Raw genomic sequence first — 15,464 nt, forward strand, 5'->3', positions numbered from 1 at the left:
CAGGTCCAGGCACTGCTTTACATTGCCCTGGGCAGTTTTATTCACTAATGTTTGAACTTCACATACAAATGGATTTTCATTTCATGCTCTCAGGATATCTCGAAGCATTCCATAACCAATGCAACAGGCACAAAATGCTGGAGGAACTCAGCAACCCAGGCAGCATCTATAGAAAAGAGTAAACAGTCAGCGTTTCAGACTGAGACCCTTCATCAAGACCGGGAAAAAAGATGCGAAGTCAGTGTAAGAAGAGAGGGGTAGGGGAGGAAGGGGGTAGGTGATAGGTGAAACCGGGAGATGGGGAGGGCTGAAGTAAAAAGCTGGGAAGTTGATTGGTGAAAGACCAAGAGCTGGAAAAAGGGGAATCTGATAGGAGAGTTCAAAAGACCATAGAATAAAGGGAAGGGGGGGGCAGAGGGAGGTGATCCATCTGGTGCTCCTCCCCCTTCCCTTTCTTCCATGGTCTTCTGAACTCTCCTATCAGATTCCGCCATGTCTAGCCCTTTACCTCTTTTACCAATCAACTTCCCAGCTCTTTACTTTAACCCTCCCCCTCACCCGGTTTCATCTATCACCTACCACCTTCTCATCTCCCCCACCCCCCCCCCAATCTTGATGAAGGGTCTCAGTCTGAAATGTCGACTGCTTACTCTTTTCCATAGCTGCCACTTGGGCTGCTGAGTTTCTCCAGCATTTTGTGCGTGTTGCTTTGGATTTCCAGCATCTGCAGATTTTCTCTTGTTTGCCAGAACCATGTGGTCCTTTTGAATTCTTTTCACTGTTGTAATGCAGGAAATTTGTGCCAAACCAGGTACTATAACCAACAATACAATAATGACCAGATATTCTTGTTATTTTGGTTGAAGGATAAGCATTTATTAGTAAATAAAAATATTGGCCAGGATAACTCATTGAAATGTGATCGGAGAGGATTGATTTGGATGATGTAAGATTGGTTCCCCTAGCTGGAGAATCCAGAACTGAATGCATGTTCATAGCACGAGGTTGGCTGTTTTAGACAGAACTGGGGAGCTTCATTCAATAAAGCTGTGAATCGCTGGAACTCTCTGCACAAGGTAGGTGTTCAGTTATTAAATACAATCAAATATAAAAACTGTAGTTATCAATCCCATTATTTGAAGCCCCAAATTATCCTGGTCAAACATTTTGGTCCTTTCTAATCCATCCACGTCTCTTTTGAAGAGACAATTAATTAGAACTACATATATTAATAATTAAAACTACATACATATCCTACTCCGGAACAGGTCTCAATGTTAATGTGCTGCATGTTGGTGCATCTTGTTCTGAAGAAATTCTTACCTCCAGCTGCATTATAACAGGAGCCTAATAATGTTGAGATATTTTTGTTTTACAGTCAGAACTGTTATGAACAATTTTGAGTCTCATATCTAGGACAGATGTGCTGGAGAATATTAGTAGGTCTGCCTGGATGAATTCCTGATTTTGTCATTATACACGTGGGGATACATGGAAAGAAGCACCAGAAGTGAAAAGAGGATGATGTTTTGCAACATGAATTTAGAGAGCCAAGTCAGATTAACGAGCAGGACCTCCAAAGCAATATCTGTATCATCTCCAATGCCACAGCAGAGTGAGTATAGGTGAAGAGAGGTTAAATGAACGCATGAATAAAGAGATGATGTAGGAGGAAGGGCTTTGGACTCCTTGGATCACTGGGATGCTTCTGAGAAGGAGATACCAGTACAAGCAGGATGGGTTGCTCCTGAATCACATTGGGACCAACATTCTTGCTGGGAGGTTTGCTCGTGCTTTTGGGGAAGGTTTTGAACTAATTTGACAGGGAAATTATGGCGAACAGAGAAATGAAGATGAGTCAGAGAATGATAATGCAGAACAGAGATAGTTTTGTAGATCATTTGGACCAAATAATTTGTTTCCATGCAAGAATGAGCCTTAATATCGCTATATACTATATAGAAACACAATTAACAGACTGTGTCCACAAAGACTGAACTAAGCAGTGGTGAGGTGAGAGAAATAAACAATGACCATCTCTCATTGGGGGGGGGGGGGGGGCTGGCGGCCTGAAGTAGAAGCTGGTAGTCCAATTACCACTTTGCTGGAGTTCCAGCCCAATTTCTAATCCTTTCCCTTACTCCTGATATTATCCACATTCCATTGCAAGGTTGAAGGTAGTGCGTCATGTTCCCTGGCCTTTCAGTCACTGTGACTATGCTGAAGAGCTGTCCGTAGTCAATAATATATTCAGGGGATGGGCTGAGAGCTGTGGAAATTAAGCATTGTCTCCAGACTACAGCATAGCCTCCAGAGCATGCCTGAAATCGACATACTCCTGTCAGATAATGGCCGCCCCTTGTAAAGAGCTGGGTCAGGCCTGGAGACTCCCAGCCACACCCCCACAACTTTAATAGTTTTACAGGAAAACTGGCAAATCAATATGAAGCAAGAAACACAATTTTCTCGTCATATACAGGAAATCCCATACCCTTGGGGATCATGATCAATCCTGCTCTCGAACACACTGATATGCTAAATGGTTTTTGGGAGCCTGGGTGTTACTGTCACTCACCTTTTATTTGACATGCACTTTAATTCCAACATCTGCTGCCTTCATCCTAGTTTACGGCAAATCCCCTACACGCCCTCTGACCCGCATTAGCTCTTGTTCTGGCCCTAGCAGAGTTTTAAAAATTCACACCCTTCTGCTCAGATCTTTCCATAGGTTCTTTATGACTTCCTCTAATGGTACAAACTTCCAAGGTGACGGTGCTTCGCTGATTGCAGCTTCTTGCATGTTATTCCCAAACTGCTATGACTCCACCATTGGTGGTGATACCTTCAGTTCTGGAATACCCTCTCTAAATCTCTTTCTTTCAGAAAGAATTCTGGCCAACGCCCTGTCCACAGGCAGACTTGCTATGCTGAATACAGATTGTTCAATGGTTGAGTCATGGTTGATTATTTGTCTAACTGAAGCTAAATGCAGGATGCTACCCTTATTCCAATAGAGACTGTTAACTCAAATCATATCAGGAATCAAACTTGCTTTGTGTCACCAAACTCAGCTACACGCACAGAGCTATTCAAGAGCTCCAGTGAAGACAATAACATTTTACAAAATAAAGGCAAACATCAGGATTTAGGCAGTAAAAACTTAGATTGTTAGAGTGATTTTTGTGGTTAGGACATGCAGCAATTAACTTTAACTGACTTCAGCCACTAGCCTTCAGGTCTGAATATGCATAGAAGATTAAATTGAAAATGCAGCTCAGAAATTCAGACCAGACACACCAGGAAACAGGTACGTAACTAATTGTCTACATACGACAGAGAGACCACAGTCAGTCCGTGTTGGCAGGAACATCTCTGACTCCATCACACTGAGCACTGGATCCCCACAAGGCTGTGTGCTTAGCCCATTGCTGTCTACACTGATAACACATGACTGTGCAGCCAGATTCAAGGAGAACCTGATCATTAAATTTGCAGATGATACCACAGTGGTGGGGCTCATCAGCAAAAATGATGAAACAATGTACAGGGAGGAGGTCAAACACCTAGAGAACTGGTGCAGTGATAACAACTTGATGCTTAATGCCACCAAAACCAAGGAGATGATCGTCGATTTCAGACGGTCTCAGCCTGAGCACACACCCCTCAGCATCAGCGGCTCCACAGTGGAGAGAGTGGAAAACATCAAGTTTCTTGGCGTGCAGATCTCGGACAATCTCACCTGGTCCAGGAACACCACTGGGATTGTGAAACGGGCCCAGCAGAGATTGCACTTTCTGAGGAAGTTTAAGCAAGCACCACTCCCCACTAACATCTTAATTACATTCTACAGAGGCATGGTTGAGAGTGTGCTGACCTTTTGCATCACAAGCTGCAGTGCTGTTGACAAAAAAGCCTTGCAGAGGGTGGTTAGGGGAGCAGAGAAGGTTATTGGGGTCTCCCTACCTTCTGTCCAAGACCTCTTTCAGAGTCGATGCCTCCAGAAGACACGGTACATCATTAAAGACCCCTCACACCCTCTCCATGAACTGTTTGTTCTTCTGCCATCAGGCAAACGTTACAGGAGCATCAAAACTAAAACCACAAGGCTACTAAACAGCTTCCTCCCACAGGCAGTCAGACTGCTAAATAGCCGCTCTACCTGACTCTGCTTTGGACACTTTTAACTTGCACTGGACACTTATAACTTGATTTTAACTGACATGTGGCTGTTGTGTTTTACTATTTATTGTTATGTTTATTATTTAGTGTTGCGTTTGTTATGTTATGATTGCACTGCTCCTGAGAAACACTGTCTCATTCTGCCCTGCAGAGCTGATGTACAGTTAGAGTGACAATAAAGTTTTTGAATCTTGAATCCAATCAATTCAATCCCATTGCATGGACACAACAGTAATTAACACCTATTTTGGGTGTGATGGTGGGAAAATCCAGGCATTTGAAACTGTTCTAACGCAAACACGAGGAAAACTGCAGATGCTGGAAATTCAAGCCACACACATCAAAGTTGCTGGTGAACGCAGCAGGCCAGGCAGCATCTCTAGGAAGAGGTACAGTCGACGTTTCGGGCTGAGACCCAAGGGCTCACCAGCAACTTTGGTGTGTGTGGCTTGAAACTGTTCTAAGTAGTTCAAAGGAAGCATCGTAAATATGGATTTGTTTGAATTCTCCTGAATTTTCTTTGATCTTTAGCACATAAAATGTTGTGTAGTGCTGGATTGAGCAGACCTCCTGCACCGAAAGGGTCTCTCTCTTTCTCTCCCCTCTCTCATGACTCTTAAGGCTGTCAGCTTATTGGAGATATTTGTCAAATAGAGAGACTGCTTCATATCTACCAGTACTTCTCTCCGGTGACTTCATTCACGCTACAAGATCATGGTGGCCAGTGAGAACAGGAAACATTTACAGCTTCTAATATAATCAACTATCATCTGCTACTGTAGATCTAAGCAAACTGGCGGAAGGAACAAAGGGAAGAAAACAAACTTCACAAATTGTTAGGATCTAGAAAGCTAATTCAATTACAATAATCAAAAGCGAAATAACAATGCACTTGGAAAGGAGGGTAATAATCAAAGAACAGGAAGTCAGTACCCTTCAAACTATTAAGGGGGAGCACAATAGGTTAAACAACCCACTCGTCAACACCTTCCAAAGAAAAAACAGAAAAGCGCTCAAGAAGAGAGCGATTTTCCTCCCATGTAAGCCACGAGCAGAAGTAAATTAAATTCTACTACGAGTCCACTGCCACACCATTACCTGAGCTGTCCTTGACGATCGTGATAATCCTGTTTTGGCAATACCACGCCGGGACTGGAATGAATTACCACAGGAAGTCTGTATTCCAGGTAAGCGGTCCTCAGCCACCACTCCGAAAGCTGAACAGAAAAGAAATGAGAAAGTAAACTGGAAGAGGCATGGTTCAAGTATCTACCTAGACTGCAAGTGGAGTAAGGCTTTCCAGCAATGGAGAGTTAACTTCCCGATATGTGGTTCTACCTCTTTGCCTGTATCACCCACTCCCCCCACAAAATAGATACTCATCCCTTGAGAGTTCTGCAGCATTAAGGCTGAATTACTCCCCAAACTGATGAAACACGTAAAGGGGGAGAGAGAATAAAGAAACATTTAAAAAAAACACGCAAAATGAGCTTCCATGCATTTAGCACATAAATTTACAAATTTACCAATTATTTACTCAAATGTCATCTCTGTATTTCAGTCCACCAGCAGCAATCTTGCACTCCTTTCTTACCCAGAATCTATCTACTTCTGCTTTAAAAATATACAAAGACTCCGCTTCCACCATCCTCTGGAGGTTGAGACTCACAAAGACTAAATCCACTGAGAAAATGTCACCTTTTTGTGTTAAATGGTCAACTCCAAATTCTGTTTTAAATGTGATCCACTGGCCCATTTTCTCCCACAGATGAAACATTCTCTCCATATTCACTTTGTCAATTCCTCTCAGGTTCTTGTGTGTTTTCAATCACTCTCACTCCTCTAATCTCCACTGGTTATAACATTAAAAAAAATTAAATCTTAGTTCGTACCCAATTTTCTGTCTTCCTTGCTCTTCTTTCCAAGCTTGCTTGAAGCCTCTCTCCCACTCCGCCCTTTTCAGCAAATTCCTTCACTATTTGTTTAGTGTGTTCTAACTCCTCCTGACTGAGGATAGGCTCCAATGTCAGCAAGTAGCGTTCAAGAGTTTGTTGGAGAGGAGGAACGGGCAGACGCGGCAAAGACTTTTGGTGGGCGAGGTATCGCCCAGGCAACTTTGTAGGTGCAATGGGTCGCACTAAGCAGCCAGACCGCAGTGCGCTGGGTCTGATCTAGACAACAAAACCAGATCATGATTAGGTAGCAAGTTATAAATAAAGACCTTCCGATCATGTTGTTGCTTTAACATAGAAAGATAATTATCAGAATAAATATGACAAACATTAGGACAGGGACAGGTGATTACAATCCTGATCAGAGCAACTGTAGGTTTTAAGGAGTATACCAAAGGAAAGAAAAAGATAGAAAAACTGTAGTTCAGGAAGCAATTTCATTGTGTTTGGTCTTGACAACTGAAGCCATTGGTGCAGCACTGAAAACTGGGAATATGCAAGCCACAATTGAAAAGCTCAGAGATTTTGGAGGTGGATGAAAAAATTACCACTTTTGGAAAACTTTATAGCCTGGTGAACTCTTATTTTATGCAGAACCTGCAAGGATTTGAATTTTTAGTCGGTCAATGACATTGAACATTGTGGAGACAACAGCTGCTGACAAATGGCTCCTGTGTTCAAACCATATAGTGCAGACAGGAGCTCAGGTTTCACTTCACTGAATGTCAGAATAAATATTGCACCTCATAATAACCACCTAGAGAAAAGAAAACATTTGTACAAACTAAAAACAATCGTAAACATCCCCAAAATCTTGCCTTGCCTCATCACCTTTGCAAGCAAGTGAGAATATGAGATTCTCTACAAAATTGAATTCTCTGAGAGGAAATTAAGGATCTGTGGTTAATAAGCAGTGACTTGAATGGATATTCTAGAATAGGACTGTAACTCCGATTAAATTATCTGAAGCATCTCCCAGATATAGAACACAGATCTTTAACCCTGCTCTGCAAGCTAATATACAAGCATGTTAGGGAAATTAATTACAGTTTTGTGTTAGTAGGCAAGCACTGGCAACTGCTTTGTTCTCAGAAAATGTTGATCTGTAATAAATTATACTGTACCTTTTGGGAATTCTTTCTATCCATCGTAGGAACATAAACATAAAAGTCAAAGCTTTGCCCCTCTAATCCCGCCCTGCTTTCTTTCCACTCCAGAGCAGTTAATCTGGGGTTGAAATCACACACACATGCATTAAAGGCTGCGCTTAACAGCCTTCTCTTTCCTCGTCCTAAATCTGTCAAAAACAAAAATAAAAAGAAACGAAAGAAGAGTTCCAAATATTTTAATGCCAGTAATAATACAGTCCAGACTCATGGGAGACGTGGCTAAAAATTCCCACTGCAAACTTTAAATTCGAGTTGTAAACTTCTAAAAAGGTGAAGGTGTGAAGATTCAGAGAATCTCAGTATAAAAGTAGGCTGCTTGGCTCTTCTTGGAAATGTGGGTTAAGAACTCCAATCAATGAGGAGAACAATGTCTTAGCTTCATATCCTCTATGTAAGCCAAGCCCATTACTATAGCAGGTATTCTCCAACTCAAAACACTGTCCTCATCAGGCAATGAAGTTCTAATTAAAATGTCTACACTGGAAAAGTTAATTCATCTGCTCTCTACAGATATTGAGTTTACTCCTGTACTTCATTGCTATCGATCTCAAGTGATGGGGTTTTGGAACAATATCAAAACCTTTGCCTGCTAACCACTCAGGGAAGCAGAAGACCTCAACTTGTCTGGGAAAAAAAAAGAATATCCAGGCACATGGGTGTCATCTGTACAGATGTGAGCTACTTTAAGGCAGGAAGCTACTAGAACAGGCTCTGAATGCTACAGTGTCCACATGAAGCACAACAACTGGAGGAGGCACCAGCTTGCAGATCTGCCCCCACTTTATATTTTTTTAAAGAAGATTCTTTATATTTTATAATGGTTGAACTTTGTCTTTTACTGCATGTCATGCCCTGACCAACGCACCACAGCAAATTCCTAACAAATGTAAATGTATATGGTGAATAAAGTTAACTCTTGTTAGGAGCCTTCCTTCTCGGGGGAAGCCTGAGGGGAACGGCGGTGGGGGGGGAGGGGGCGGGGGGGAAGATAAATAAATGAATCAGGAAAACAAACTTCCTTTTGTCTCCTATTCTTCTCTTGATAATTTTGAATTGTGAGAGAAGAAAAATATGGCAAACTCATAACTGATTCTCATTGGTACATTTTAAACCCTCAGCTCAAGTGATTCCTCCTAAAGACCTAAAAAAATTTATATTGCACATTAGAGCCAATCAAGTGCTTTTGAGTTGTTTTCGGTAACATACAACCAATTTTGCATACATGTCCCAATGGGTTTGCTAACCAGAAATCTTATACCCCTCCCTCCCCCCTGCCCCCCAACACCACCACTGTACCAGTTGAGGGATCTCTTTTTCACTGTCACAATTTATGTCTCATCTAGAGAGGAACCCATATTATCTACTAAGACATAGCTGACAACATTTCCTACACATTTGTGAAGTATTTAGTACGATTTTTTTTTGAAATTCAAGTGTCTGAAACTCATTGACAAGAGCAATATGTATTACCCACCCCTGATTATACTTGAAATGATAGCGATGAAATACATTCTTACACTGCTGGGCTCCTTCTGGTGAAGGTAGCCCCACAATGTGGTTGGGTTGGATATTTCTGGAGATAGAGCTACCAATGAAGAATGGCTGGTGTTATATTTTCAAGTTGGGATGGTGTGCTAATGGAAGGGGAAGCTTCAGGTGGAGGTGTTCCTGTGCCCTTGTTCTTCTCGGTTGTAGACGTTGCAGGTTTGTGAGGTACGGTTGGAGAAGCCTAAGGTAAATGCAATATAGTTTATTGATGGCACCGCCAGTGGAAAGACAATATCGGGATGCTTATCAAGAGGGCTGCTTAGCCCTTGATGGATTCAGGCTTCTTGAGAGTTGGCACTGCACACATCCTGGCAAGTGGAGAGTTTTTTTTTGAGCGTGCTCTTGATTTGTAGATGGTGGAAAAACATTGGGATGTCGTGAGGCAAGTCACTTGGGGCATGATATGCAACCTTTAATCTGCTCTTGAAGCCATTCTATTTATGTGGCTGGTCCCAGAGAACACTTGGTCAATGACGTTGGCCAAATATTCCACAATGTTGATGGGAAGGACTTGCCAATGCTAAAGGGACTGAGTGCCAATAGGTGGTGGTTAGGGTCTCTCTTACTGGAGATGGTCAAAGCCTGGCACTATTGTGGAGCAAAAGTTACTTGCCACTTATGAACACATGCCTAAGTGTTTCCTTGGTCTGGCTACATGCAGGCATGAGCTGCTTTGTTTACTGAGGAGATACAAATGGATCTTAACATTTATGCAATCATCAACCAACATTCTCACATCTGACTTTATGATGAAAGGAAGTTTATTGATGAAGCAGCTGGAGATGTTTGAGTTAGGAAGTGCCCTGAGGAGTTCTTGCAGCAAAGTCATGAGGCTGGTATGACCAACCTGTGACAACTAAACCCATCTTCTGTACATTGGATGACTCCAGCCAATGGAGGATGTACCCTTTGACACCCATTGTCTACAATTTTACCAGTGCATGTTAATGCCATAGTGGTCACTGCCCCCTTGAGGTTAAGGGCAGTCCCTCTCACCGGATCCCCACAATACACCTCTTTGCACCATGCTTGGACCAAGACCTGAGGTCAAGTATCAAGCCCAAACTATGCACCAGTAAACAGATCATTGGTGAACTTGATGACAGCTTCCATTGCATCAACGACGATTGAGAACAGGCTGATTGGGCAGTTGCTAACTGGATCGCATTTGTGCTGCTTTTTTGTTAACAGGACCAAGGTTTTTGTGGACTGCATTTGCCCTGCTTGGGTTATTCAAGGGCAAGTAGTGAACAAATTATTGGAAAGTAACTGCCACCTGACAGCCCTGTTAGACACATGGCTGATGATGGACAGTAGGCTCATAACAATTAACTTTAATTAGTTTGGCCTGCCTTTTTTGTGAATTGAACACAACCAGGGCAATTTTCAAACAAAATCAACATTTACCTTACAGAGGCACTAGATGACATAGAATTAATTCATGCCTTCGGGATTTGATTGACTAATAAAACTAATAACATCAACCCCTCAACCATTTTATTTTAATTTTCTCCATCATATATGCACTTCCAGACATCCCCTGGGTTTCATACTGCATTCCATAATGTGATTGGGAAGAGTAGTAATGATTTAGAAACAAATTAGGCAAATGGAGTGAAGGAAGAGATCAACCTGAACATTTTTAGACTCAGTTTGTCTGTTCTTCTGTCCTCATTTGCCAATCAGAGTTCCCAACGCCAACCAGTAAATTATTTTCAAACATTGATCAGAAACATTATGAATGGATGAATTTCCCTGACAGTGGAAGAGCAATGGAAGCAATGGTAGGGTTAGGACTGCCAGCTTGACTTGAAATACAAAGGAAAAATCTATTCTCGCACCTGGTAAGCCAACCTACTAAACACAATCTTCAGCTTGTGAGAGCAAACTCTAGAGTCACAAGTGAGAACACAGCTGTTGCTCAGATAACGAATGTGGGGGTGGGGGGGGTGGTTGGCTGAAGAGAAATGTCGGTATGGTCTATCTACAATTAGCTGCCCTTCCCTTTCATGTATGCCCCAGTATGCAAGGAGCTAAATCTAGTTTGAAATATTCAAATTACTATTAATACAACAGCCTGCCCTTTCAAAGCACATTATCAAAGAGTTATGCACCTTGAAAATGGTCTGCTTACAGGCAGCCACAGAGCAAGAGCCCTGAATAACCCAATAAAACAAAGACCCAAACACCACTGCGCAGTGAGAGAGAGAGAGAAAAAAAGAAGCATGCATCATGCAAACAATAGATGCAAGCCAACAGCATACTGAACTGGACTGAGTCCCAGATCCACTCCTGCAGCATCTGGAGCAGGCCCAAAGCCTTGGTCCCCAGTTCATCACACCAGCAGAGCAGAAGTGCTCAGCAACCGGATGAGTTCACAACCTCGGCGCCGTGGAGTAAGGAATAAACATTCGCGGGAGAGTGAGTGAAATCAGCCCAACCCTCGCCTCTGTACCCAACATTTGGAGTTCCAGTCTACCCGGACCGACATTTAAATTGTCCGAGCACCGAGTAGTACCACGTTCTAGGACCTGGATCCTGGAGCCCCGATACACTGGAGCCACCCAGCCTGTTCTCGATCTCACCAAATCCACTCGGCGTTTGCACCCAGATTAGGTGGGCAGGCATTGAAACTCTTCCCCCTTGACTCCTCTCCAAAGCGCTCACTCCATCTCCAACAGCGATACCAACTCCATCTGCGACCCCAGCTTGAACACGTTGCGCCTCGCAATGCCCTAGCACAGCTCATCCTCCAAACCAACCTCACCTCAGTTTGCCTCCTCACTGTCTGTGGAGATAGTTCACCACAATTTTATTTAAAAATTGTTATAAGTAACGTTTTTAGTTGAATCTCTTGCCTCATGATTTACCAGTAAGTTGTACATCTTCAGAGGCACCATCTTAATCCACAAACCCTTTATAACTAAGTTGGCATAATTATGCGTTGGACAGAATTGTTCAGTCATTATTTTACAACGACTGTTGAACTGTAAACCGAATAGTTCGAATATCAAGGATATGGGTCCCACAAGTTAAGAGCAATCAGACGAAATAAGCTGACGATTAAACTTGTCACACATGTTGACATGAATGTTTAAAAGGGAGTCACGTTTTACTAGTTATTCTGAGGCACTCGGGTTTCCACAATTCTAAATTAATTGAAGGGCAAAAACTGGAAGGTTCTAGAAACAGCTGTTGTGGAAAGTGAAGCACAGTTAGCGGTTCAGAATCAGGTTTAATATCACTGGCATATGTCGTGAAATTTATTGCTTTGTGGCAGCAGTACAATGCAATACCTAACAACTATAAATTACAATAAGTAAATTATATATAAAAATTAAATTAAATAAGTACTGCAAAAAGAGTGGGGAAAAAAGAGGTAGTTTTCATGGATCCATTGTCCATTCAGAAATCTGATGCTGGAGGAGAAGAAGCTGTTCCTGAAATGTTGAGTGCCTTCAGGCTCCTGTACCTCCTCCTTCACGGTAGCAATGAGAGTGCATGAGCTGGGCCATGGGGATCCTCAATGATTGATGCTGGCTTTTTGAGGCATGGGCCTTTTGAAGGTGCCCTGGATGCTGGGAAGGCTAGTACCCATAACAGAGCAGACCAAGTTTACAACTTTCTGCAGCTCTTTCCAATCCTGTGCAGAGGCTCTTCCGTACCAGACAGTGATGCAAACAACTAGAATGTTCTCCACGGTACATTTGTCGAAATTCGCGAGTATCTTTGCAGACATACCCGGTCTCCTCAAATTCCTAATGACAAATAGCTGCTGTCATGCCTTCTTTGCAATTGCATCAATACGTTGTGCTGAGGACAGATTCTCAGAGATGGTGACACACAGGAACTTAAAACTACTCATCCTTTCCACTTCCAATCCCTCAATAAGGTGTGTTTTCCTTCAACTTCCCCTTCCTGAAGTCCACAATCAATTGCTTCGTCTTACTGACACTGAGTGCAAGGTTGTTGTCGTGATACCACTCAACAGGCTGACCTCTCTCACTCTTGTACGCCGCCTCATCACCATCTGAAATTCTGTCAACAATAACTGTGTCGTCGGCAAATTTATAGATGCCACTTGAACTGTGCCTTGCCACACATTCATTTTTAGGTCAATAACTCTTCATTAGAACCTGGAACAGTTGATAATCAGACATGTTTTTAAAAGTTGCAGAGAAGGGGGAGGGGAAAGACAACTATGGGAAGGTCTGGGATCGGATGGAGACTAAGCGAGACTAAATGACACAAATGATGTTGGTGCTGGGTGACAGAGGGTATTAAGACTTGTTGCTAAACGAGAGTGGCCTTCAGCACCACCCCCCCTCCTTCCTCAACCAACATCAACACCATCAATCAGTCCATTTTGGACTTCATTCTTTCACAGACGTTCACCTTGTTCTCTCAACTCATCCCATTTTCTCTGTGTCATAAGGCCCTGTTCATTTTTAAGCATTTCCAGTTCTCATTGAACCAAAGCTTTAACTGCTTCACTTTCCACCGATGCTGCCTCATTAGCCGAGTACTTACACCAAACAAAAGATGGAAATGAAGAAATACCAGCTTGGCCCAGCTGCTAGAGCTCAAACTTCAGAATCAGACCTCCGTGGGCTCTTGCTGTACACTGTGTATTTGAGTTTGACAAAACTAGAGTGCGATAAGGAAACAGGCCCTTCAAAACAAACCATCTCACACTCATTTACATCAATCTTATCCTAATCCACTTTGTCCTCTCAATATTCCCATCAACTCTCCCCAGATTCTACACTCATTGACACATTAGGGACAATTTTTTTTTAATATACAAGGTTCCCAATTCAGGCTATGCCATCAAGAGGAGAACCTTCAATTCACACGCTGCATTTCAGAGCCTGAAGATGATGCTGATAGCAGACCACATGAAGCTGAATGTCATTCCAAAAATTCTACTTGTACTCAGTCAGCTGATAAGCCAAACAATTCTGCCTTCAGGCTAACAGAGGTTGCGTTTTCAAAAGCAAATATTTATTGCAAGTATCCAAATGTTAAGTACCTTTCATGGGGTAGGGCAGTTCTGTGCAACCTTTGTAACTGAATCAAGTTTAGTGTACAGACAACATGCAGCATTGCACTTTTGCATGTAAATAAAGATTTATTAGGCACAACACCATTTTTTGGCTGAGTGGCAACAAAGCAGAGACAATAAGCTCATGACCTGTTCTAGAGGCTTGTCAATCTGAAGTAGAGACTAGATGACTTTGGTTTAGAATTTACATGTGAATCTTAATTTCAACACCCCTCACACCACCTGCTCAAAGCACAAAGTTCTGCCTGAAACACGAGCTCACAGTCCCTCACAGTGCAACATTCCCACGGTCTGCTGGGGATATCTGACCCACCGCTCAAAGCAGAGGGACACTCAGGATGGTGCTGGAAGTCTCAAGGTCATACATTTGGGGCACTGTTCAAGTAACAGAAAGCGTGCAACACACGTCAAGCTATCCAGCCATCTCCTCAGACTCTTTCTGTCTCCACTGCCGGAACTCCCACTTGGCTTCATTAGCCACATCAGAACCTACAAAGCCAGAGTAAGTCATTTCAATCCTGAGTGACTGCTTAAGGAGCTGAATTGCCCACACACAGCATTAACGTTTACCTGGATATCTCTCCAGAATTAGGGCTGAGAGGCAAGAGACATTTGAAGGGATGTTTACTTTTATCTTATTTTAGTCCAAAGTCCACACAAAGACAAAGTGTAGATTGGAATTAACCAACTGAAGCCGAGGACAGAAATGTGGTTTTTGCTGAACGAGAAAATAAACTAGAAAGGAAAGGGCCTCGGCTTCTAAACAAGTCCATCCAATCCAATGCCTTAGCTCTAAAAACTAAATCAGAATGGGGGGAGAAATATTGAGAGATGATCCTAACAAAAAACAAACTTAAACTCACTAAAGAAACGCATGTCCATGACATGCAGTCATTATCATTTCATGATCATTGCTATTTTCCCAGCCCGCCCAATACATTCACTCCTACTACCCCGTTCATTCTTCTTGTTGAACCTAGACAGTTTTAACGGACTGTTTCACCATGAAAGGCATTACATTATTCCAGCAGGGAATCAAATGTGACAGGCCCGCCTACTTTTAGGCAGGCTCAGTCAAATAAGCAAGTTCACACAAAGTATGACCTCTATTCCCTGACCACCACAACTCATTTCCACAGGGACTTCAAGTTCCAGGCAGCCCAATTAAATGACAACGTAATACTGAGGTGCAAATACATGGATACCAAAACAAATACGACATGATTGTTCAAACTTACCAAAGCACGTCCTAAAATCCCCAACATTTTCCCTTCCCACCGCTGGACCAAAAGTTAAGCTTCAAAACATCAGTACGACAACCCAAATAAGATCAGAAGGCGGGGTGAACACCTTGAGTGGCGTTATCATTCTCTTATCACCCTGCAGATCTGTGACACAAACGCATCAATCAGCAATCAGCAACGGGACGTTACTCTTGGTCTCCATGTTTGTGCGGGGCAAAAGCGCCCTGCGAACTAGAAAATATGTTAATTTTTTTACACTAGTCAACTTTTGTTAAGGGAGAACGGATGTAGCTTATAAAACGTTTAA

At 42.6% G+C, this 15,464-nt stretch overlaps 1 protein-coding gene across 3 annotated transcripts in view; it reads right to left on the reverse strand.

Annotated features, from left to right (window-relative positions):
• Positions 1-15,323, reverse strand: part of crata (carnitine O-acetyltransferase a) — a 45,936-nt gene extending 30,613 nt beyond the window's left edge. The window contains exons 1-4 of one of the 3 annotated variants that reach the window (XM_063073698.1): positions 15,152-15,304; positions 7,256-7,358; positions 6,072-6,350; positions 5,278-5,396 (exon numbers count right to left, since the gene is read on the reverse strand). In XM_063073698.1, the coding sequence (XP_062929768.1) occupies positions 5,278-5,396; positions 6,072-6,350; positions 7,256-7,279 (422 nt within the window). In that variant the 5' untranslated portion in view covers positions 7,280-7,358; positions 15,152-15,304. Of the gene's footprint in view, positions 1-5,277; positions 5,397-6,071; positions 6,351-7,255; positions 7,429-15,151 lie in introns of all 3 variants that reach the window. The other 2 variants (XM_063073697.1, XM_063073696.1) reach the window with 2 other exon arrangements.
• Positions 15,324-15,464: the final 141 nt, after the last annotated feature.

Source organism: Mobula hypostoma, chromosome 21 (assembly GCF_963921235.1).
Source record: "Mobula hypostoma chromosome 21, sMobHyp1.1, whole genome shotgun sequence".
Lineage (NCBI taxonomy): Eukaryota > Metazoa > Chordata > Chondrichthyes > Myliobatiformes > Myliobatidae > Mobula > Mobula hypostoma.